The sequence below is a fragment of the Cydia amplana genome, chromosome 24 (genome assembly GCF_948474715.1).
Source record: "Cydia amplana chromosome 24, ilCydAmpl1.1, whole genome shotgun sequence".
Classification (NCBI taxonomy): Eukaryota; Metazoa; Arthropoda; class Insecta; order Lepidoptera; family Tortricidae; genus Cydia; species Cydia amplana.
This window is the reverse complement of record NC_086092.1, coordinates 8039099-8063317: the sequence shown is the minus strand read 5'-3', so window position 1 is coordinate 8063317 and position 24219 is coordinate 8039099. Positions and strand designations below refer to the sequence as shown.

General features: G+C 38.3%; 2 protein-coding genes across 2 annotated transcripts in view; one reads left to right on the top strand and one right to left on the bottom strand.

The window, feature by feature from the left end:
- Positions 1 to 2956: 2956 nt before the first annotated feature.
- Positions 2957 to 24219, bottom strand: part of LOC134659281 (plasma kallikrein) — a 62387-nt gene continuing 41124 nt past the window's right edge. The window contains exons 3-6 of the mRNA XM_063514934.1: positions 13846 to 13957; positions 5587 to 5840; positions 3904 to 4071; positions 2957 to 3218 (exon numbers count right to left, since the gene is read on the bottom strand). Of these exons, the coding sequence (XP_063371004.1) occupies positions 2986 to 3218; positions 3904 to 4071; positions 5587 to 5840; positions 13846 to 13957 (767 nt within the window). The 3' untranslated portion in view covers positions 2957 to 2985. The remainder of the gene's footprint in view (positions 3219 to 3903; positions 4072 to 5586; positions 5841 to 13845; positions 13958 to 24219) is intronic.
- Positions 18747 to 24219, top strand: part of LOC134659233 (probable chitinase 2) — a 97999-nt gene continuing 92526 nt past the window's right edge. The window contains exon 1 of the mRNA XM_063514870.1: positions 18747 to 18752. The gene's annotated coding sequence lies outside the window, so the exon portion shown is untranslated. The remainder of the gene's footprint in view (positions 18753 to 24219) is intronic.

Below are 24219 nucleotides of genomic sequence, written 5' to 3'. Positions count from 1 at the left end.
TTGTTCTTAAATAGTGCTTAACATTCTCAATCAAACAAATAAAAAGAAAACAAGGTGAACTTAAGACATTTAGAAAATAAATACATGCTTCACAATAATTTATTTAAAGCCTTATATCCGAATAAATATTTACACAAGAATAACTGGTAAATTATGTACAACTAAGTTATTTACATATGCTATATAGGCACTTAAGAATTATACTTTTTTATTGCAATTTTGGCGAGTATTTTAATGAGGGCTAGCGTTTTTTTTTGCTCACCAGTTGGCGCCACTGTTGATGGTGGTCCAGAAAAACAGATCTCAAAATTATTCTATGCTTATTTTTATAAAATCAATACGTTGTAATATAGAGAAAGGTATTTTAACGTCTAAATTTGCCGTTTTTTCAACCTGTTTAATTTAGCATATATTTTAATTGGCATTTTTTTAAAAACATTTATTGAGCTATATCTATTGTTTACCATGATTATAATCAAAGATGGACAAATATTTACCAGAATTATGAATAAGTAGTGAAAAAAAAGCGATAAAAAAGCTTGAAACACCCAAAACTTCTATGCATTTGACATTTTGAAAGACCTCCAACTACACTAGCGCCCCTAGCGGCGAAATTACACACAGCCCTTGTTGCATGGTCAGTATCACAATTTTAGCCTAATATAGTTTTAAATGAGATTTTTTTACAATAGGTTATTGGTAGGTATTTTAATATAAAACGACAGTTTTTTTCTCTCTCCCACTTTGGGAATGGAGTTAAGTACGAAAGGGATAGAATTACGACTATTTTTTGTATATTTCCTATCGTTTCCACATGTCAGATCGCTATGGGGCTGAATTCAAATTTAAAAATCTGATATGGTTTATGGTTTTGATATTGATACGATACGATAGCTCGCGCTTGTACGCTAACCCGGGGTTAACCGCTTAAACCTGGAGTTACCATGGTTACCAATACAATTTGACACTGAGTTGACGGTTTAACCTCTTAACCCCGGGTTAGTGGAATGGTACAAGTGGGCCTTAACGTTCTTATTCATATCATAACAATAAAATATCCAATCCGATTTGAAACTTAGAATCGGCCTCCAGGTTTTCGTCTTTTCCTTTGAATACAGGTTTTTGTTTTCAATACGTTTTATTAACAGTATGTTTGTTTACTGAAAGAATTATACGAGTATAAATGTTTAAGATAAACAAGATATTCCAAAAACACACTTCATTTCCTTCAAAATGGATGACAGTCTTAAAAATAAATCGAAACATCGATATTACTGCAAAAAAAGTATGAATCATACTTTTTTTTGCACTGTATGATCATACTGTATGATCGTTCTAGTCACAGCTAAAACAACATACACAAAGAGGGAGTAAGAACGATCATTGTCTCGATTTAAACATTTTCATATCGTCGTCCAATGCTACAAAGTTCTTAATCCAGCCAAATATCTTAGAAATTAGAACCATGTTGCAATAAGGTATTTATCAGAATCACAAACAACAAATTTTAAGTCACAGAGAAAATTCGTTCTAAGGAGGTGATTACCGCCCGGCCATGACATTGCGCGACCGGCGGCGGCGGCGGCGACGCTGACGCTCGGGAGACGCTAGTGTGGGGCGGCTCTCAAGGTTTGGCTCACTAAGGGCTACTCACACTAGCGTATATTGCGCGTCTAGTGCGTGCTCGCTTTTACCGCATCGCATTCTCAATATGTACTCGTATTTTGTATTGTAAATTGTTATTTTCCTATTCATTGATTCCGATCATTTTAAATCACAAAAAATCGACAAGTATGGTATAGCTGGTCAAGCAAATCTTGTCAGTAAAAAAAGGCACGAAATTCAAATTTTCTATGGGAGGATATACATTTTACAAATTTGCCTTTTTCTAGACAAGATCTGCTTGACCAGCTATAATTGCTACAAAGCATGTTGAGTTTCCAACTTTCCACTAAGTGTAAGGCCTGAGTGGACGCTCTTGTTGTGCGTGCAGCGGGGCGGGGCGTGCGGCGTGCATGTTAAACAAATGCGCACGTATAGGAGCGGCCTTAGTGCACGCTGCTCACATCACGCGTGAGCCCACAGCCACGCTACACGCCCCGCCGAGCGAGCGTCCACTCAGGCCTTACACTAAGGCACAACCCTACAGCAAAGTCCATTCCAATTTTGAACTGTACACAGTGTACACCAGGCCTCTACAGACCTTACAACTAATCGCATGCGATTGTATATGGGGCATTATCTATGAAAAGGGACCTTATTGTCGATGGCGCTTACGCCGCACAGCGTCGCGCGGCATTGTATTTATATCGGAGCATCGTTAATAATGGCGTAACCGCCATCGACAATAAGGTCCCTTTTCATAGATAACGTCACATATAATTGCCGGCTAAGTATTTCGAATTCATCAAATCAAATTTGACCTGCTAAGCTAAAATGTATTCTAAATGAAAATGTAATGCAAAAATGTACCTACTTTTAAAATCTGCAAGTTCCATTTTAAAGTTCATTTATTTTTTTAAATAACAATATTTTAATTTGGCAGGGCAAAAATGCCGCAATGTGATGTAGTGGATAATCATTTACCATCGTATTTTCTCGGAAACATTCGTATTTGTCATGCTACTTCAGTTATCAGTACTTTTTGTTCTGAGACTGACTGAAATAGCATAACACGTTCGTGCGTTGCCAGGCATGGCTCACTTCAAGATTTCGTCGCGTCACTACAAGTACCTACAAGTACATGCGGTCCACACCAATTTTGGTGTATAGCCATAGTAGTTGCCACGCACCGCTACGGAAAGGACGCCTGCTCGCGCTTGCGCCACCTAGCGGTCATATCTGTCGTAAAAGACGCGTTTTGTTAGAGAGTGAATCTTCTGTACCTAGTACTATTTTATTTATTCTGTGGCGTTGCCGTGAAAATACGATGGTAAATGAAGCACGTCTGTAACTCAAATCGCAAGCAATTATTGTGTAGAGGCCCTAAGATAGGGTTGTCGCATGACTGATCCAATCCACCGTATGCGCAACCCTATGATAGATCCCCGGCTGTCCGCGGCTTGCGCACGAGTAGCCAGCTGAGACAACACCAATGAGGTACCATCTGCCGGCTCGCTCTAACATTAACGGGCCTCCGCTGTCACCTTGACAGCTGTCTTTGCCGCCGCCGCGGTAGCCGGCGCAGAGCATCTCTGGGTAGATTACGACGTTAATGCCTGGAAATAGAGATGGTTTTTGATTAGCACAAAAATTATACCACAGAATATTTGAGCGTATGAAAGGAAGATCTTTGATAAGTGTCTGACTTGAAATGAAGCGAGAGGAACTTAAAGCATTCACTGCCAGCGCGCTACGCGCTACGAGCGTAGACAATTACGTGCTTTTTCCGCTTAGTAGCAAAAACGGCTACGAACAGGGAACCCGCCTGCCGCCTGCCCGTGAATGTAAGACGGATCTGAAATGTATGGGAAGATCCGCGGATCCGGATGCAGATCCGGATAGTTTCATACATTTCGGATCCGGATTGAAAACCCTACCCGTGAACTTGATGCATGTAACCGCGTCGAAATATCGGAAGCTCGAAAACAATATAAAAGGTAATCACGGTCCATATCCCGGTCGATATGTCAGAAATTGGTTTACTTTCAGAAGCATTGCATAAGCTATACCCATCGTTGAATCATTTATTTTCTTGTACAAATGTGTATTTACCAGTCAGTAGAGTTCATGGGCCGCGCCGTGACCCGAGGCTAAAGGTTCCGTCACACAGGCGCGTTTTCCGGGCGGGGCGTGAGCGGGGCGCGCCGCTTTTACATATAAAACGCTCACGCCCCGCTCGCGCCCCGCCCGGAAAACGCGGCTGTGTGACGGAACCTTTAATGCCCCACCCCTAACACTTACCATTAGCTCGGTGCCACCGCTCGCACACTCTATTATCCAGCACTGGCACATCCACAGCTTGTAGAGTCCGGGGCCGCAGCCGTGACCCGGGGCTTAGGGCTCCCCAGCCGGCCGCCCAGCCGTACTGCCCTAGGAAGTCGCTGCCGCGTTCTGGCAGGCAGATTGGTGCTGGAAAAGAGAAACAGTGGACTTTAATTTACAGTTAGCTGTGCTGTGATAGGCATAATTAATCGAGGTTTTAAGACACTTGATAATGAAGGCAAGTCTTTCACAGATTCTTAAACAGTTAGTGTAAGTGTAAGGCCTGAGTGGACGCTCGAAGCGGAGCGTTCGGCGGGGCGTGCAGCGTGGCGTCGAGCTCCCAAGTGATTTGAGCAGCGTGCACTAAGGCCGCTACTATACGTTTGCATTTGTTTAACATGCACGCCGCGCGTCCCGCCCCGCTGCACGCCCAACTCGAGCGTCCACTCAGGCCTTACACTTAGTTACCTAGTTGTCACGGCAGCGTATGAACAGCGGGTGCGCTTTGATTCCGCGAAATAACAAAGTGAGAGGGTGTCATTAGAATTCCGCTAAGCTAGTTTTGCAATGATTTGAACGGAGAAATGTGTGGAGTGTCATTATAACTTAATATTTTATATGAAATTTGACATTAAATGATGACATTACAACACTTTATCATTGCAAAAGTCATGACGAACTCGATTTGACTCTTTAAATAACATATTTTCATATAAATTAGCCAATTTAACATTAATAATGACTGTGACACACTTTATCATTGCATGATATGTAGAGTTCGTTTGGTCCGACTTTAGTGACTTAGGGCCCGATTCGGATTTTGAACTAGATATCTAGCTACTAGATATCTATTAGACATCACCAAGATATGTCAGTGTCAAACAAGTGTCAAAAGTGACGTTGTTGTTTGAAGAAACGTCACTTTTGACATTTGTTTGACGCTGACATATCCAATCCATATCGTATGGATATCTAATATTTGACGTATCTTAACCTTTTCGACGCCGTGTCAAAACCAAAAGCTGTCACGCTGACGCCACGTCACCGAAGTGTCAAAACTGAAATTGAACTTTATGCATATGCACGTAGGTCTATGTTGCTCTGTGGTCTGTGACCGATTAATCGGTCTTTGGCGTTGAACCTACGGTGCGGATATATCGGTCATTGGCGTCCAAAAGGTTCGAATATGGCTGTTAGGTAGTTAAACGTTTGGAAGTAAAATACTGACCTACTCGTATATGCGGCATATAATGTACATTCCGATCCAACGTCAGCACTGCGACATCAAATCTATCCGCCTGAGGCGTAAATTTGAACAGCGGGTGAACTTTGATCCCGCGCACACCGAACGTGTACGCCGGCAGCGGTTCGGCGGCCGAGTTGATTACGTAGTAGTACCTAACCAGGGATCGGATCCCTGGTTAAACGTTTGGAAGTAAAATACTGACCTATATGTGGCATGTAGTGCACATTCCGATCCAACGTCAGCACCGCCACATCAAATCTATCCGCCTGAGGCGTAAATTTGAACAGCGGGTGCACTTTGATCCCGCGCACACCGAACGTGTACGCCGGCAGCGGTTCGGCGGCCGAGTTGATGACGTAGTAGTACCTAACCAGGGATCGGATTCCTGGTTAAACGTTTGGAAGTAAAATACTGACCTATATGTGGCATATAGTGCACATTCCGATCCAACGTCAGCACCGCCACATCAAATCTATCCGCTTGCGGCGTAAATTTGAACAGCGGGTGCACTTTGATCCCGCGCACACCGAACGTGTACGCCGGCAGCGGTTCGGCGGCCGAGTTGATGACGTAGTCGCCGAGCGTGACGCGGACGTGACGCGGCTGCGCGCGCGCAACGCAGTGCCCGGCTGTGACCACGTGGCGGCGGGAGATGAGAGAACCGCCACATCTGGAATGATAGGGGTTTGATGATAATTATTTCCTTTATTTATTAGGGTTCTTTACAATATGGGTAAAAAAATACGTAAAAAAACAATACACGTCACTTTCCCGAAAGAGGCGATGGCTGAGATACGCGTCATACTCGTGAACGGGTGCTGTTTATGGAGACTAGTCTATTTAAGCTAACACGAGCTATTATATTTAGTAACTTTATTTTTGAGGATAATTACATGGACACACCTCATTCGGTTCTCGTATGCTATTTTATTTTTATTATCATTTTCTCTCTTAATGAATGTTTTTAATTAGGTATACAGGAATTTGACTCTTGGAGACTCTATAAATCTCTAAGGATAATTTGATTAACTACAATATATTGTAATCTTTTAGTTATGATGACACTTAGAGACATTTACATCTCTAAATAATTTTAGATTATAGTTTTTGTACCTTTGTGTTTTTTTTTTCAATACTATTGTTATAGCGTTTTTTGTTATTCGACATTTAGAGACTTTATACATCTCTATGTAATACTTTAGTTTGATTTGATATTTGCGGCTTAGTTGTATTTTATAATTGTTGATGTGTTTTTTTTGCTGTATGTAAATTCCATGTTGACGTGTAAAAGTGCCCTTGTGGCCTATTTGGTGAATAAATGTTGATGTTGTTGTTTGATGTTTGACAAAATACGTATAAATACATAAAAAACTTAACTATCACTAGCTGTCAGTTGAAATTCCTTTTCCATAAATATGCCGCATCTTTTAACACTTCTAAAGAACTTAAACTCATTAAAACATTATTTCTAATCCTTTAATAGCACCTACATGCTTATTGGAACATTAAATTGACTAACGCTCTACAAAATCCTTACCCAACCAAAAAGCAGTCGTAATCTCTACCCATAAGGTAGATATTCCCTTATTTTTTTTAAACTAGGTTTATAGTTTATATGTTGTAAAAGTAACATAGCTATGATGTAACATGCCCTTTCGTGTGGACGTGCCTTTTTAGTGAGGATTAATGATAGGTATGTGAAACTAATCGGTGTAATCGCTGCCTTATATATTAGTGTGATATAACATTAAGGTGTTGTTACACTGGTGTGGGAAATATATTGTTGGACAAAAGTATGTTACTAAAATAATAGGTATTGGAAAAAAACGGACAAGTGCGAGTATTACTCGCCCACCGAGGGTTCCGTGCAATTTTAACTTAATTATAATTTTATTTTTTACAAATGTATAGTTTAGAGATTTTTCTCTGTACTTGTAGTGTACTACTTATAAAATTTCATAGTTCTAGGTCAACGGGAAGTGCTCTATAAATTTTGATTCCCTTGAGAGTGTTGAAAATTCGAAATATACCTACGTGTTTGCGGCATAAACGACCGTATCTTTTCTTTTACCTATAGTTTTTTTTTTAGCATTAGAAAAAAGGTAAACAATCTTAATGTGTCTTTTAATTGAAAAACACGTTTTAAAAATAAGTCACGGCAAATATCTCACAATTATTAATCTAATACGATAATTTATATTCTTCAGCTTTCATAAATAATAGTTACTGATTTTCAAAAAGCATTTTTCAATTAAAAGACATGTTAAGATCGCTTATTTTCTTTTAAATAAAGTATTGTTTTTTTCAAAGCTTCAAGAGACCTTAGTTTAAATTTCAACTGGAGTAACTCCTCGCGTTCCCGAGATAAAGGGTCTTGACAGACAGACAGATGGACGGACGGACCGTTATTTCCTTTCGAGGTACGGAGCCTTAAAAATGCGTTGAAAAACACAGAAAATTTGAGAAATGATGATATATCCTTAAGATTTCAAACGCAAAAGACTCGACAGATTTGTTACAACAATACGGCCGGACGGTATCGGCCTGTCAGTTAAAACAAAAATTTGACAGTTCCGAACAACTGACAGGCCGATAACGTCCGGCGGACTGTTAATCAGTGGGCCCCTTTACAGTTTGTTTTGTAGACTGTTGTCACATCATATCTGACATAACTTATATATCTTGTAACTAAAATCACTATGTTGACATAACCTATGTAACCACATCGATACTAAAAACAATTGCTATAATTAATAACTCACATAAGTTAAACATAGACAATTACTCGTATTATCCAATTTTCTTTACGCAACCGTATCTTATGGAAAACGTAACTGACAGTATCTATAGTGTGTCCAAAGAGAATATAATTACTACGTAGTGTGTCAAAGGACTGTTTTATTTCAAACATAGATGGAGAGAGTCATACTATCTTTGTCTTACACAAGTAGGTACGAGCACCCAAAAGAAAAGGATGAGTACAGTTTTTTGGTTCCTATTTACCATCATGAAGGTCTTATCAAAACCAGCTCAAACCGATAACAAATTGATAAATTAGAATCGACCTCCAGCGGGTGGCACCCGCGACAGAGAAGTATTCACACTTATTGGTACACCAGTCTCAAAAGTGACGTTTCTGGTTGAAAGGTCAAAAGTGAAGTGTCGGACGCCCCGGCCCGGGCCCGGACAGTTGTAGCGTGAGTCATCCTTTAACATAACTTTTGGGTGCAGAGAAGAGAAATTAAATTATTAAATAATTATATGCAGGAAACATTAATTTTAGGACGCATTAGGGATATTTTGATAGTCGCATTTTAAACTAAAATACCTAATATTATAATTAAACATATAATTCAAACTTAATATAAAAACAAAGAAAAAATCACTTACCTCATATATATTTTTTAAGCTTTACAGCGGTTAAAGTGTTAGTTTTGAGTTAAACTATGTTATTTTACATACTTAAGTATACGAGAAGAAAAATGTGCGAAAAAGTAGACAGTAATAATAAAATAGTACTAAGTAAAGTAATAATACACGAGACAGAAGATTAAGAGCGAAACAGAACATAACTAAACAAATACACAAAATACATTTAAAAATGGATACTCTGAATGTACAAAATTGTAACTTTATCATGCTACATGCATTTACTTAAAACCATTTCTAAAGAAGCTACGACTACCATTTCTAAAATGCGAATAATTATGCAGTTAAAAAAAAACATTTGCTACCATAATACATTCGCCAAATATGAAAAAAAATCTACCTTTTTCTACTCGGTGAGCTATGTAAAAAAATCAAAATACTACCTAAAACTATATTTAGAAAAAAAAATCCATTCGCATTCTTACATTTTTTTACGTTAAGTTACATTTAATATCTTTGAAGGACGTTTTCTACGAGCCATACTTTTCCGTTTCACGAAATGTCAGAATACTGTTAAAATAAATAATAATTAATAAAACTACCAACTTAAATATTAAATGCAAATGATGAAATTCATAAAAATAAACTCTTGGGAAAACTATTGGTACTGGTATACTTGGTCAACCAGATCTTGACAGTAGAAAAAGGCGGCAAATTTGAAAAATGTAGGCGCGAAGGGATATCGTCCCATAGAAAATTTGAATTTCGCGCCTTTTTTTACTGACAATAAGATTTGGTTGACCAGCATTGATTAACTAACTAATTAACATATTCGTAAAATGGGAAATTCTACTGTTAGAAGCTGTCCTTCAAAGAGGTAAATGTAACTCCTTTAAGTAACTTTATTTCCTTTTTCATGCCTGCAACTACCAAACAGATTTTTCTACCAGTTTCTACGTCGACATTTTCCCATTTTCTACCACGCTGGTACCATTTCTACCAGTTACTGATGTCGAGCTATCTCTTTCGCACATTTACCTCTCTATCCAACACTGCTTCCACCCGATAAGCTCGAAAATCGACATAAGCATGTTGCATCTGGAATTCATTAATACACGTATTAGTAGATATTATTCATAAACAGGGCTATAACCATGAAAATCGAAGTTCGTAAATTGCGGGCATCTGTCTCTGTCTCTCTAATTACGCCTTCATTGGAGTAAAAGAGAAAGATTCCTGCAATTTGCGAATTTCGCTTTTCGCGGTAGCCCCTCACCAAAACGCCATTTCAAAAAGAGTAAAGTATACTCTGGCAAACCCACTTTGTCAGTAGAAAAGTCGCGAAATTTAATTTTCTATGGGAATTCTCTTTGCGGCTACATTATTTAAATTTGCCGCCTTTTCCTACTGACGAAAATGGCTTGCCAGAGAGATATTAATGATTTTCGGGTTCCGAATATCCTTTACTTGGATTTAAACAATACGTAAAACATTTTTTTTTCAGCATTTTATTCCAAATAATATGACAGCAGTACAAACATCATCACTCCTAACTGTACATCGGTGGACCTTATTACAAAAGGCATATGGTCCACCGATGTACAGTTAACAGCGTTAGCGATGGTACCTTTCTAAACTCGCCGTCATTAGAACTTGCAAACTATGTAAACAAACCGCCATATTGAAATTGTCTCTAAATGATAAATTTACTAGTGATGGGCAAGACTCTTACTTACTACTTTACTAATGTCAAACCGTATCGAATAATAAAATACCAAAATTAAAAAAACAAGTAGTTAGTTATTTTTAATTTGTTTAATCACGATCAGAAGACAAATTGGTACTTAAGAATGATGTATTGATGTATTTTACAACCGCGGCGGTAGGTACAGAGCGTGAGTTGGGTAGTGTGTAGCGGGTTTATATCTCAAACTTTAGTCACAACACTACCCATCATAGACAATTGTAGAATTTAAAAGAAACAAAAACGTCATTCCATCAGGTCCTAACCTAACTTATGAAACCATTTTCAACTTTTAATTAAATATCCAAGATACAGTTATATATTTATGTATTTTACGGAACGGACCGTTTCAATAGTGTATAAGTGTATAGTTTGAATTGTGTTTGATGGGGTAGTGTGAACATTCAAGGAGAAACAGTCACAAAACAAAGTTACATTGTTTGTTTACATAGTTTGCAAGTTCTAATGACGACGAGTTTACGTCAGTATTTTTCTTAATTTATTTTACTCGTTTTGAAATTGAAGTTTTGTAGTAACTGCAGCTGGATTACTGTTGCAGCATCGTTGCTGCAGTTTTGACGCGGGCACTGCTACTGTCAATTTCCTTGATAAAATGAGTGACGTTCATAGCCGCATAACTGCCGCGTTCAATCCGTCACACATTTTATCAAGGAAACTGACATTGACAGCACCACAGCGGTAATGCCGCAACAGTAATGCCGCTGCAGTCTTCCGAATATTGCCTTTATGTCTAACAGAATTCCGTCAGAAAAAACCGTTCATCTAAAATGAGTTTCCAATTGTTTTCATTCACGGAAAGTCGAATTTAATTTTCATTGTTAGGTCACAAAAGTTTTAACCCTTTATATTGCACAAAATTGCTAAGATAGTGAATTGTGTGTGATTCTGGATAGAGAAAAAATTAAGAAAGATCTTATAAATGTATAGTACAGTCGAAAGTATTAATTTATGACCCATTTTATACCTTGTCACAGTGACAATAGTGTAAGGTTTCTAGCGAGTTTCATATTTTTGTTACTGTGACAAGGTACGAAATGGGTCATAAATTAATACTTTCGACCGCACTTTATTAAATAATTATAGTAAAACGGTCACACACGTACTAGTTTTACATTCGAAAATTACTTGACATGTTTGTCATAACGACACACGGCTGACTGACGCATACTGTGAGCCATAGCTTTTCGCGACCGATATTAAGGTGTGATTTAGATGTCAACTGCAGCCGCGTAACTGTTGCGACATTATTGCGTCGGTGTTGATGATGTAGTCAGTAGTGTGTGCTTTACCTCTACAGCGCTCTACTATATAAGCTGTTATATATTATATTACTAGGTCGATCTGTGTAAGATGTCCCCTAATATTTATTATGAAAGATGAAAATGTAAATTGTATATTTCAAATGAATATTCACATGGGTATAGTTTTTACTGACCTCCACACTAGGCAATGCCTGTGGAGGAGGGATTGACAGTTTTGAATTATGTTATTACTGACACAATAAATCTATATTTAAGACCAAGTAGTTCTCCTTTAGCGCCCTACATCACATGGCGACCCTGCCAGGATAAGCCTGTAGGGGTAATGCGTAGCACACACTACAATGATGTCGCAATAGTAATGCAACTTCAGTTATAATACGAACGTCACCTACGCCCAGCGCCTTAAAAACGTGAGTGATCCATTTTACCTAAATATTTAATATTTTTGAGCCTCACAGAAATGTTGTCGTCAAAATGCATATTGTTTCTAACTTATATTGCGTTATAAAGGGTTAGGTACACATAAAGCTATGAACAAAGTGTGTTAAGTGTTAATACAGTTCCATAATTTAATAAGCATGGCTAACTAAGTGTTAGAATTAAAAGCAGGAGTGGTATTCTAATTTAAAAATCTGTTACGGTTTTGATATTGATATATTATGATCGCTCGCGCTTATCGTGGTGCACAAAATATACTGCGAGCCGTTTCATATGACATCTTACTAGCACTTAGTAATGCTACTAGAAAGTTGAAATTTTGAAAAAATCAGCGTCACAACCGATCGAACTCACAAAAATGAAAATTTGAATTTCACTTTGACACTACTCGTCGCATCTCGTACTGCAACTACATTACTGTTGCGACATTACTGCAGCGGCGTTCGTTCCGCCGCTGTATCTCTCAGTTTCCTTCATAAAATGAGAGACGGATTGAACTTCATAACTGCGACATTAATGCGGCGGCGAACGTCATTACGTCACTCATTTTATCAAGGAAATTGATTCATACAGCGGCGATATTAAGTAATGTCGCAAACAGTAATGCAGCGGCAGTTGTCATCCGAATGTTACCTTTTCACACTGACGCGAGCGAGATCGTAAGTAGAGTTAGACCAAGATAAGTCTGCAGCGAGTTTGATAGCACACGCACTTGCAGTCTTCCAATATGTGTGCTATCAAAATTCTTGCAGACTTATCTTGGTAATAGAGAAATATAGTAAGACAAGAGTACTCACTCCATACATCAGTTTTGATACCAAAAAGACTATTAATTTCAGTGTCTACATCTAGCATCGAGTAGCGGGGAACTATCAGTACTGCTACTTGACAATAGATGTAGCACCGACCGGAAAGTCTTATGCTCAACAACATAAATAAGGCTTTCCGGTCGGTGCTACATCTATTGTCAAGTAGCAGTACTGATAGTTCCGCTACTCGATGCTAGATGTAGACACTGAAATTAATAGTCTTTTTAGTATCAAAACTGATGTATGGAGTGAGCAATCTATGTATTTTTTTCTGTATGGTCTTGGTCTAATTCTAGTAATATAAATCAAGAAAAAATCAATAACAGATTTCGAAAGTTCGAATGCCACCGGGTAGGTACTTTAATTCCTGTGTGATGTGATTGTGATGTGTAAGTTAATTTATACAATTTGTTTAGTGTTAGTTTACTTGTACGTGTATTTATACATCATATAATACATATTTTTTTGTAACACCAAGATGAAATTAAAAATGTTTTTCACCATTTTTGTACCGGGATGTCAAATTCAAAGCATGGACTTGTTTATGACTCACGCTAGACCGGGCCTGGCCCGGGCCGACGCATCCGACACGTCCTTTTCTATGACGGCTGATCGGTGATCACGTGGTGCTTTCCATAGAAAACGAAGCGCCGGAAGCTCCGGCCCGTCCCTGGCCCGGTCTAGCGTGAGTCATACGACTCACGCATATATGGAAAGCAGCAACGATCAGCCGTCATAGAAAATGACATGTAGGACGCCTCGGCCCGGGCCGGGCCTGGTCTAACGTGAGTCATATGACTCACGCTTATATGGAAAGCAGCAATCAGCCGTTATAGAAAATGACATGTAGGACGCCTCGGCCCGGGCCGGGCCCGGTCTAGCGTGAGTCATCCTTTATACGTCAACATTTTTTTTTTATAAAATGCAAAATGTTAAATTAAAGTCTACTATTGTATCCCCGACATCTTGTAAGAAACGTATGTCTATAAATGACGATTGGAAATTGAACCTTATAGCCCTGTAACAAGGTACCTGGAGGAGCCTATCCTGATGTAGGCCTGCCAGGGGAACGTTCCGAAACCGGCATCATCGCCGCCGACGATGCGCCGCTGCGCTGTCTGCTTCCCGACAGCTATGCCGCAGCCTGGAGAGAAAGAATTAAAAAATAAATAAAAAAAATGATAAAATCTCGATAAAATTGATTTAGTATGGGTTAGCACATTGTTACTGGTGAATTCTCAATGCAACTTGAGACTCCGGTGCCGTTAAAAGATGTAATCGTCTTTCGGTAGATGTCGCTATACGCCACCCCAAAGGCGTGTATGCATAAAGGAAGGAATGGAAAGATTTGCGATGTCCTAGTAGGCTTCCGTAGCTCAATTGGTTACACACGGATTGTGGAGGATGCGGGTTCAAGTCCTGCCGGAAGCGTAACTTCTTCCATTTTTTCCTTTAATATAAAATTTGGAATATTGCTCGCAGACGTAACTGCTTGTTAAAAAATTGAAGAAATGAAAAATTATTGAGATGATTGAATCTGATCTGATCTGATTGATCTTAATATTAGACGGACAAAGTTGAAGGCTCGAGACCTCAGACCCCTCCTCCTAGATGAGGTTCTCAAATTTCGGCACCTATGGAATTAAAACTGCACGAGGCCATGCGCTTGGCGGGGAACAGAACCCTATGGAGGAACCTGGTCTTCAACAGAAGGACATGATGTCACGATCCTCAGTATTGAGGGACCGACTGAAGAAGAAGAGTCAGTAAACTGAAATAGGTATCATACACTAAAGAAAAAGTGACCAAGTCCACCGTCAAGTGAGTTGGTCAAAGGCGCCTAGCCTTTCAAAGATAGCATACAATACAAAGATATAGAATTTGGGACGAGTACCGCCGTGGCCGGGTCTAGTGGTCAGGACGTTAGCCGCGTAAGCTGAAGACGCGGGTTCGATTCCCGCCTCGGCCACGGTGGAGTTGGTCACTTTTTCTTTAATGTATGATATCTATTTCAGTTCATAATCTATGTACTTATAGTAGTCTGACTACTTAAAAACACAAATCATCTAGGATTATGTTACAAAAATAAACAATCAAAAAAGTTTACTATAGATGGCCAAGCAAATCTTGTCAGTAGAAAAAGGCGCGAAATTCAAATTTTCTATGGGACGATATCCCTTAGCGCCTACATTTTTCAAAATTGCCGCCTTTTTCTACTGTCAAGATCTGCTTGACCAGTTTGTTAAAATAAATTAATTCTTTGCCCCCGGAATTACAAAACAAATAAAAAAGTTAAAAGTTAAAAAAGTCATAACCTGTAAACTACGATTAATCGGCTAACCTATATGGGGTACATTCTGATAGACCACGATGTGAGGAATCTAAAAAAAATTTGGACATCAATGTTTGGACCACCCTGTATGTATACCTTCAAACGTATAGTTCTCCCAATTCACTTTCGGTATTTTCTTCTCACTCCTCCTTATCACTCGTATGATTCTCACTTCGTTCGTGAATCCAGCGAGAAGAGACATTACTATTATAATTATTAACTTCATTTTCAATTCGGCACATCACAGTAATCTTAAATTACTCCTAGTTCTCTCATTTTCCATTCCTCTTAATTGAGAAATTCGAATTTTGACAACTTTAATGGACTGATTGATAACATGACCTTTTACTTTCATTGTATACAATTTGATAATTCATGTTAAAATAGTCGTTTATTAATTAATATCTGGGTGACCGAGCTTCGCTCGGAAAACATATAATAACTCGGAAATGCGCGTTTTCCCAGAGATAAGACCTAGCTACTCGTAGATCGATTTTTCGCCCCCGAAAACCCCTATATACCAAATTTCATCGAAATCGTTAGAGCCGTTTCCGAGATCCCCGAAATATATATATATATATAAATAAATAAATAAACAAGAATTGCTCGTTTAAAGGTATTAGATAAACAAGAATTGCTCGTTTAAAGGCATTAGATATGTTAAAAAATGAAAGCGCATTCTATTTTTAATTAAATTATTTGAAATTAAAATCCCAATCATCACTACGAATAGACATAAACCTATATAATATCTCTTCTCTTCATCAAAAATAAAAAAATATTGAAACGAACATCAAATAGACTAAAACTTGTTGGTTATAAAAAATACACTTCACTGCACTTTGCATAAGAATCACTTTTTTAAACCATTACGTATTTACTTTCGTATCATATTCCACCCCTTTTTTGCCAACTTTTTTCACACGTCCATCGCACACATAACTCGATTGTAAACTAACCGCCCCCTTATTAGATAAGCATTACATACATGTAATCGGACTAATTGTATGTAAGTTCCTGTACGGATATCCGAATAGTTATGAATCAAATACTTATGAAGATTATGCATGAGAGGCGGCAACCATGCGCCTTAAATTGTGTGTTGAACCTTTAAAGTATGTTGCATGTTGTTATGTTGGACCTTATTTCATGAGTTCTGTAACTATACTTGGTCAACCAAATCTTGACAGTAGAAAAAGGCGGCAAATTTGAAAAATGTAGGTGCGAAGGGATATCGTCCCATAGAAAATTTGAATTTCGCGCCTTTTTTTACTGACCAGATTTGGTTGACCAGCTATAAACTATAATAGTCTGTCGAGCTGGATATGTCAGTAGCGATGTAAAGCAAACTAAAGTATGGTATCCCTAGGAAACAAAAAAAAAGCGGCAATGTACATCGAACAACGATGAAATGTATACAAAACAGTTCCACAGATAAGATATAAATGACACACGATTTTCGAACAATTCAAACGTAGTGTTGCTAACCCGCGATATTTCAAATTTGCCGCCTTTTTCTACTGACACGATTTGCTTGACCAAGTATACTTACTAACAAAGACCAGTAACAAATTAACGATTATTTTAAATACCGTATAAAACGCGTGTCTAATAATCTTACACAAGACAAAATCAATGAGCCGTACAAATTCGAAGCACCAAAGATTCATTTCGTCAGGTGACAAGCAAAAGTCGCTAATTACTATAAAATATTTAAACAAAAATCAACCTTCTTTTCGTACTAATATGGTTCACTATGGCTATGAACTTGTGGAGGTACTTAGTGACTTTTGCTTGTCATCTGACGATTTATTGTATAACAAGTTAATTATCTAAGACTAAAGGACGACTCACGCTAAACCGGGCCGGACCCGGCCAAAGTTTCCGACATTTTCTATGACCTGATCAAAGATCACGTGGTGCTTTCCATAGAAAACGAAGCGCCGGAAGCTCCGGCCCGGTCCCGGCCTGGTCTAGCGTGTCATCCTTAACTCGCGCTTTATTTATGTTAAGCGGCGGTGGCCAAGTGGATCTGACATCGACTTTCAATCCGGAGGCCGAAGGTTCAAATCTGGGCTCGTACCAATGAGTTTTACAGAACTTATGAACGGAATCATCATTTTCCTCGCGTTGTCCATTTTGCCACGGCTCATGGGAGCCTGGGGTTCGTTCCACAACTAATTCCAAGAATTGACGTAGGCTCTAGTTTTTACGAAAGCGACTGCCAGCTGACCTTCCAACCCAGAGGGGAAACTAGGCGTTATTGGGACCCCAGGAAAAAGGAGAGGAGCGTGATGGGTTCGCGTTTGGGTTACTTATGTCTATCTTTGTATGGGATCTCTTTATCTCTTTATCTTTATATACTTATATGTTTCTTGCAGAGTGATAGTCGGCATTAACGTATTGTCGGTAAACGATCCGCCTGCGGCCTCACCGCAAACGAGAAAGTTACCGACATCAACAATACGAATCGTTGAGATTGCTTCCTCCAATCGTTCAATGTGTTAGTCTTGTTTGTGATGGTAATAATATCTGGGAGACCGAGCTTTGCTCGGAAAACATAGGAAAACTCAAAAATGCGCGTTTTCTTAGATACAGGGCCTAGATCGATTTTCCGCCCCCGAAAACCGCCATACAGCAAATATCATCGAAATCGTTAGAGCCGTTTCCGAGATCCCCGAAATATATATACAAGAATTGCTAGCTTAAAGGTATAAATATCTGGGAGACCGAGCTTTGCTCGGAAAACATATAAAAACTCAAAAATGCGCGTTTTCCCAGAGATGAAACCTAGCTAGATCGATTTTTCACCCCCGAAAACCCCCATATAGCAAATTTCATCGAAATCGTTAGAGCCGTTCCCGAGATCCCCGAAATATATAGATAAGATAAAGATAAAAGATAGTTTATTCAAGTAGGCATAATTACAATGCGCTTATGAACGTCAAATAAAGCTAGGTAGACCGGCTCCAACCCTACACCTCTGCCCCGAGAAGATTTAATTATTATATACAAGAATTGCTCGTTTAAAGGTATAAAAATAAATAATAATAACACAAACCATATATTTTTAACCCTTAATTTCTTCACTAAAATAGAGGTGCCGAATGCAATATTTCTTGACGTACAATATTAGCACAATAGGTATTCAATAAAATAATTTGAACTGTTCCCTTTATTGTATACTTATTAGATGGTAGCCCTATATCTCTATAGCTATATCGTAATCCTGGAATTCGAACTGGATTAGGATATACAGGGTGGCCCATTTAGATCGGTCAGTAGGTATGGGAAAGTCTGAAACTATAAGACACGAAGATCTGTTCTTAGGAACCATGTCATCGATTTTAACAACAAGAAAAATTGCATTGCATCTAAAAAAAATCTGTACTCAAAATAATAAAAAGGCGGTGGTCATTTCGAACACTTACTAAAATACATTTAAGAATATGAAAACAATGCATTTTATTAATTTTAGACATTATGTTTCATAGTAAAATTTACTGCTTAAGACCTACACAATCGATATCTAAATAGAAATAGTTTTAGTTTTATTTTTCAAAACGTCCGGGTTCGATTCCCGAGCTGAGTACAGGTTTTTTTTTGATGTATGAATGCAGTTTTTCTTGTTATTAAAATCGATGACATGGTTCCTAAGAACAGATATTCGTATGTCTTATAGTTTCAGACTTTCCCATACTGACCGATTTAAATGGGCCACCCTGTAGTGTACAGTAACAATAACAATATCTTTATTGGCAATAAAAGTTTAACAGGCACATTACAGTGAACCCACACTAGGCATGGCCTGTATCGCGGGGGTCAAGGTCATCACGAGTTACCAATAATAATATTTATAATTATACTAAACATAAGCATAGGAAAGAAAGAGGAGTGTGAACGTGTATGTGTGTAAGCTTGTTGTGAGGAAGATTGAAAAGTGTGTAAATGAAATCTAAAAAGTAATGAATTTCAAAGAATATAATATATCTTACCACCAAATTTCATCGAAAACTGACGAAAAAAGGCAACTTTATAAAAATTGCCTTAAAGTTAAATGCATTTTTAATTCTCCTACATACATACCATAGAGAAATATAGTAAGACAAGAGTGCTCACTCCATACATCAGTTAGACTATTAATTTCAGTGTCTACATCTAGCATCGAGTAGCGGAACTATCAGTACTGCTACTTGACAATAGATGTAGCACCGACCGGAAAGTCTTATCTCAACAGCATAAGACTTTCCGGCCGGTGCTACATCTATTGTCAAGTAGCAGTACTGATAGTTCCGCTACTCGATGCTAGATGCTAAAATAGTCTTTTTGGTACTAAAACTGATGTATGAAGTGAGCACTCTATGTATTTTTTTCTCTATGATACATACTAAAACCCTCTATTCTTACATCAAGGCCACAGTTTCAAGAATACCACTTAATTTCAGACTCAGACATATAATCTCACATAGGATATTGCTACAGCGGATAAACGGGCTATTACTCGAAGGTAATGTATCGTAATGCGGTATTTCAAGACTATTACATAAGAATAATATGTAAAATGCCTATTTGGATGTTAAACTGTTATTTTCCGCAATTCTGTTGTAATGAATCACTGGCCTACATATTTATTACTACAACGAGTAAAGGATGATTCATGTTAGACCGGGCCGTGTCCGGGCCGGAGCTTCCGGCGCTTACTTTTCTATGACAGATGACGGTGATCACGTGATGCTTTTCATAGAAAACGAAGCTCCGGAAGCTCCGGCCCGGACACGGCCCGGTCTAACGTGAGTCATCCTTCCCCATTCCTCCGCCATTAAACAAAATATCGACACATTTCATACAAGTAGGTATCGAAATTACTCACAATTTTTTACGAGAATCGGTTGAGAAATGCGACTTTTACGGCTACCACCAGTTTAAGACTGACATATTCGCTAGCGTGTGCGTAACTTACTTTCTATGTATCTCGCTTGCACTAATTTGCGGTTTAAAAATATTGACTAAAATCTAAAAGGATATAAACCAAACGGAGTAGCCATTAGGCGTTCCCGTTTGTCGAAAACAGGCCAATGGTCATACGTTTATTTGACATTGCTATTTTTACGTTACGTATATATCGTGCCCCTCCCCTGCAAAATTCGGCAGACTGTTTTGTACAGAAAATTACAGACAATAGTTCACTGCAAAACTGTTTACATACCTAATATTTAAATGCGAAAACAATTTATCTAAATTTAGAGTAGGTAGCTAAATGAAACGTAAACTACAAGCGCAACTAAACCGAGTCATTTTGTATAAAAACTTTAAAATGACCCGGTTGATTGATTTAAAGTGTAATTTCAACAGCTATTTATCTATACAGGCTATCGACCAATTTAACACTTTACCGCATACGAAGCCACATATGGCGGATATGATATTCAGCTCTATTGACAGCTATTAAACTTAAAATTTAAACAAATATTTGTTATCACATGCAGTAAGGGGTTAAGTAATATAAGAAATATTTTATACTTAACAAAAACTTGCTTCTCTAAAACTACCTTATTTAAACCAAAGGGCTATACGTAATCAATCGATCAACTCACCCATCTAAACACGGAAACTATTACAAACTCATTATAACACACCGCACACGTATCTTACGTAACATTACAGTACAGTGAAATGAATTCTAATGAATATAATGAGGGCGATATATGGTATTCAGAGCGCTCCCGGCCTTGAGCTGGCAGTGAAAATGTGGGTTATGTGTTATGTTATATTTGTTTACTTTTGTTTATTTGTGACGTCCCACGGATAAAGGTACCTTATGGCCGTTGGCGCTTACGCTATTATTAACGCCGCTCCGCCGCCGCGCGCTATTATTATTGCGGCGCTATGCGACGTAAGCGCCAAGTGCCATAAGGTACCTTTTGCCGTGGAACGTCACATTTGTATTGGTTCATAATGTTCGGAAAGAGTAAAAGCAGCGGTATCATGGTCGCATTTTTATCACGTCATGCCATGTGTCACTTTCGCACTTACATATTTGTTGGAACGTGACAGCCATGGTGACAAATGATAAAGCCGGCCATCTTAGCTCTACAGCCAGCCTATTATGGATAGCTTTATCCATCTTTATCCACGTGATAAAATAACTGTCACTGTTTAACACCGTGGGAAAGAAAGTGACGGACACCGTTTTATCACGCTGTCACGTAGACAAGAACGACCATCATATCCGTACAGGAGGAAGCGTTTATCAAGAGCAAAATAAATTAGACTTAATAAATTAAATTAGAGTTAGACCAAGAAGAGTCTGCAACGATTTTGATAGCACACGCAGTGCAAGAGTTATTTTAACCGTCAAACTTCTATGAAATTAAGTCGTAATACCTAAATAACACTTGCATTGCTAGTGCTACCCAATCGTTGCAGACTTTTCTTGGTCTAACTTTAAGAGCTTTGTTACAGTGATTTGTGCATATTCTCTCAGAAACGTCTCAGTTCTGTTAGGTAATTCACATTGACTCTCAGCCTACAGACTAGATGGTGAAGATTGCTGATAGGAATGAATGCAACGAATATTTTCCAATGATTATAAAACTCCGCTACGAAAGGACCCCCAACGAACTCGAATAACTATTAGATGTTTGATTATAGGTCAAAAATTACGCCACGGGAATTCTACAGGGTGATTCAAGAGACGTGAGCAGGATCAAGCCTAGGCATACAGTAAGTTATAAACAACTGTTTCGTACCAGTATTTATGAGATTAACTTTAATTTATTTTAATACTGTTAAAAAAATTGTTTCAATTTATTTACGACATTTATGGTCACCCTCTTTGTTTTATCCATAACAAGTGCCAAATTGAATGTCATCGGAGTCTGGTTACTTTTGAAAAATCGTATCTCACTCAAGTGTGACATTTTATTTTCTTCATATTCAAAGTGCTGTCATAACGGTTAAAAAGGTTTTATCTTTGTTAATTAAAAGTTTTAGGGTATCCATGATTGTAGATAATGAAATTTGTCGTTACCAAAAAGTATAATAACAGAAAAATGCGTGATTGTTTTACTTAAATTTTGTGGTGAACGATTCTTTTACATTTACTGATTGTGTAGGCTTAGTCCTGCTCACGTCTCATGAATCAACCTGTATTTTATCCAATAAAAACTTTTATTACCGACTACAACTTGTTTTTAATAAGTAACTAACTATTACAGCTCAGCTACCCAAAGAGGATCTTGGCCTCTGAAACGAGAGCACACCACTTTTCCCGATCCTGCGCCGTTTCCTGCCAATTATCGGCTTGAAGCTGACGCAGATCCGTTTCCACACTGTCTCCCCAGCGGTATCTGGGCCGACCTACCGGGCGGCCACCAGTCGGTCGGTGTTTTTAATAAAGCGTGTAATTTTTAAAGTTACGGTAGGGAGAAGGGATGTGAATGAATAATAAGGGATATTAAAAATGTATTAAGATCTTCGGCTATATTTAATCGCTGTCTATCAATTTTGAGCGTGTGAAAATGGGGTTGAAAGTTTTTAACTTAGTTCTTGGATAAATGCTATCGCAATCTAACATCTGAAAAGGCGTTAAGCCAATACCTAATCGCACGGTTAGGCAAGCTAGGAAACCAGCCTGTGCGTGTACGCATTTCGCATCTCAAACAAGCAATGTAACAGTTATGTCACTAGGGAGGAAAACCTGCCTTTACTCGACCCTTCACGCGGTGAGATAACCATGTAGATTATATCTGGCTGCTGTTTTATTTGTTTATATTACAGTACACATGGTGCTACCTTACCGCACTAGTGCGGTAATAAATAAGCACTTTACGTGCCTATGTTGAAAATATAAAGGGCAATATACCTACAAGGTTAGTTTAGAATGGTTCACGGTTAGTTTCACTAGACTTATATCGATCGGGATACAAGATGCATGTAACTGCGTCGAAATATCGGGAGCTTGAAAACAATACAAAAGGTAATCACAGTTTATATCCCGGTCGATATAAGTCTAATACAAGGTGATTTTTTAGCCACCTATGGGAGCCAGGGGTCCGCTTGACAACTAATCCCAAGAATTGACGTAGGCTCTCGTTTTTACGAGAGCGACTGCCATCTGACCTTAGTCCTTACAACCCAGAGAATAAACTAGACCTTATTGGGATTAGTCCGGTTTCCTCAGGATGTTTTCCTTCACCGAAAAGCGACTGGTAAATATCAAATGATATTTCGTACATAAGTTCCGAAAAACTCATTGATACGAGCCGGGGTTTGAACCCGCGGCCTCCGGATTGAAAGGCGCACGCTCTTACCGCTAGGCCACTAGCGCTTAATAACTATAGCAGTCACCTATCATAAAAGATTTTTTGTTGAATAACTTGTTTTGATAATAATTATCCTTGTTGATATTACTTGCTTGTCATAAACAGAGATCGGACAAATTTGCGACATTGCTCGCAATAATGTGGACATGACTCCAAAATTGATTAAATAATTAATCATTTAATTAATTTCTTACCTGAGGTTTAATTTTGATTCCTAATCAATAAATAACACAAAGAGTTCTTATAATGTAAATTAATTTAAAAAAATAATCAGTATGTTCTCCAAACTTTCTGTGGGTACTTATTTTTTTATATCAAAAATATATTTAGGTGCTATTTATTGACTAGGGAACAAAATTAAATCTCAGGTAAAAAATTAATTAAATGATTAATTATTTAATCAAATTTGGAGTCATGTCCATATTATTGCGAGCAATGACGCCAATCTGTCCGATCTCTGGTCATAAACTTACCCACTGTCTCACTTACGTCGCTGGCGCCAGCGAAAACGGCAAGTCGGTCAGTAGGCGACTTTCCCCTCTGACATAACTGTTACGGCATCGAGATGCACGCGCGGCTAATCAGCTGTGGTCAAAATAAACATGGTGCACTGGCGTACAGATGTAGTGCATCATTTCCATCGTATTTTCTCGGAAACGTTAGTATCTGTCATGCTACTTCAGTCACAGAATAAATAATCTAGGTATAGAAGATTCACTCTAACAAAACGCGTCTATAACTACAGATGAC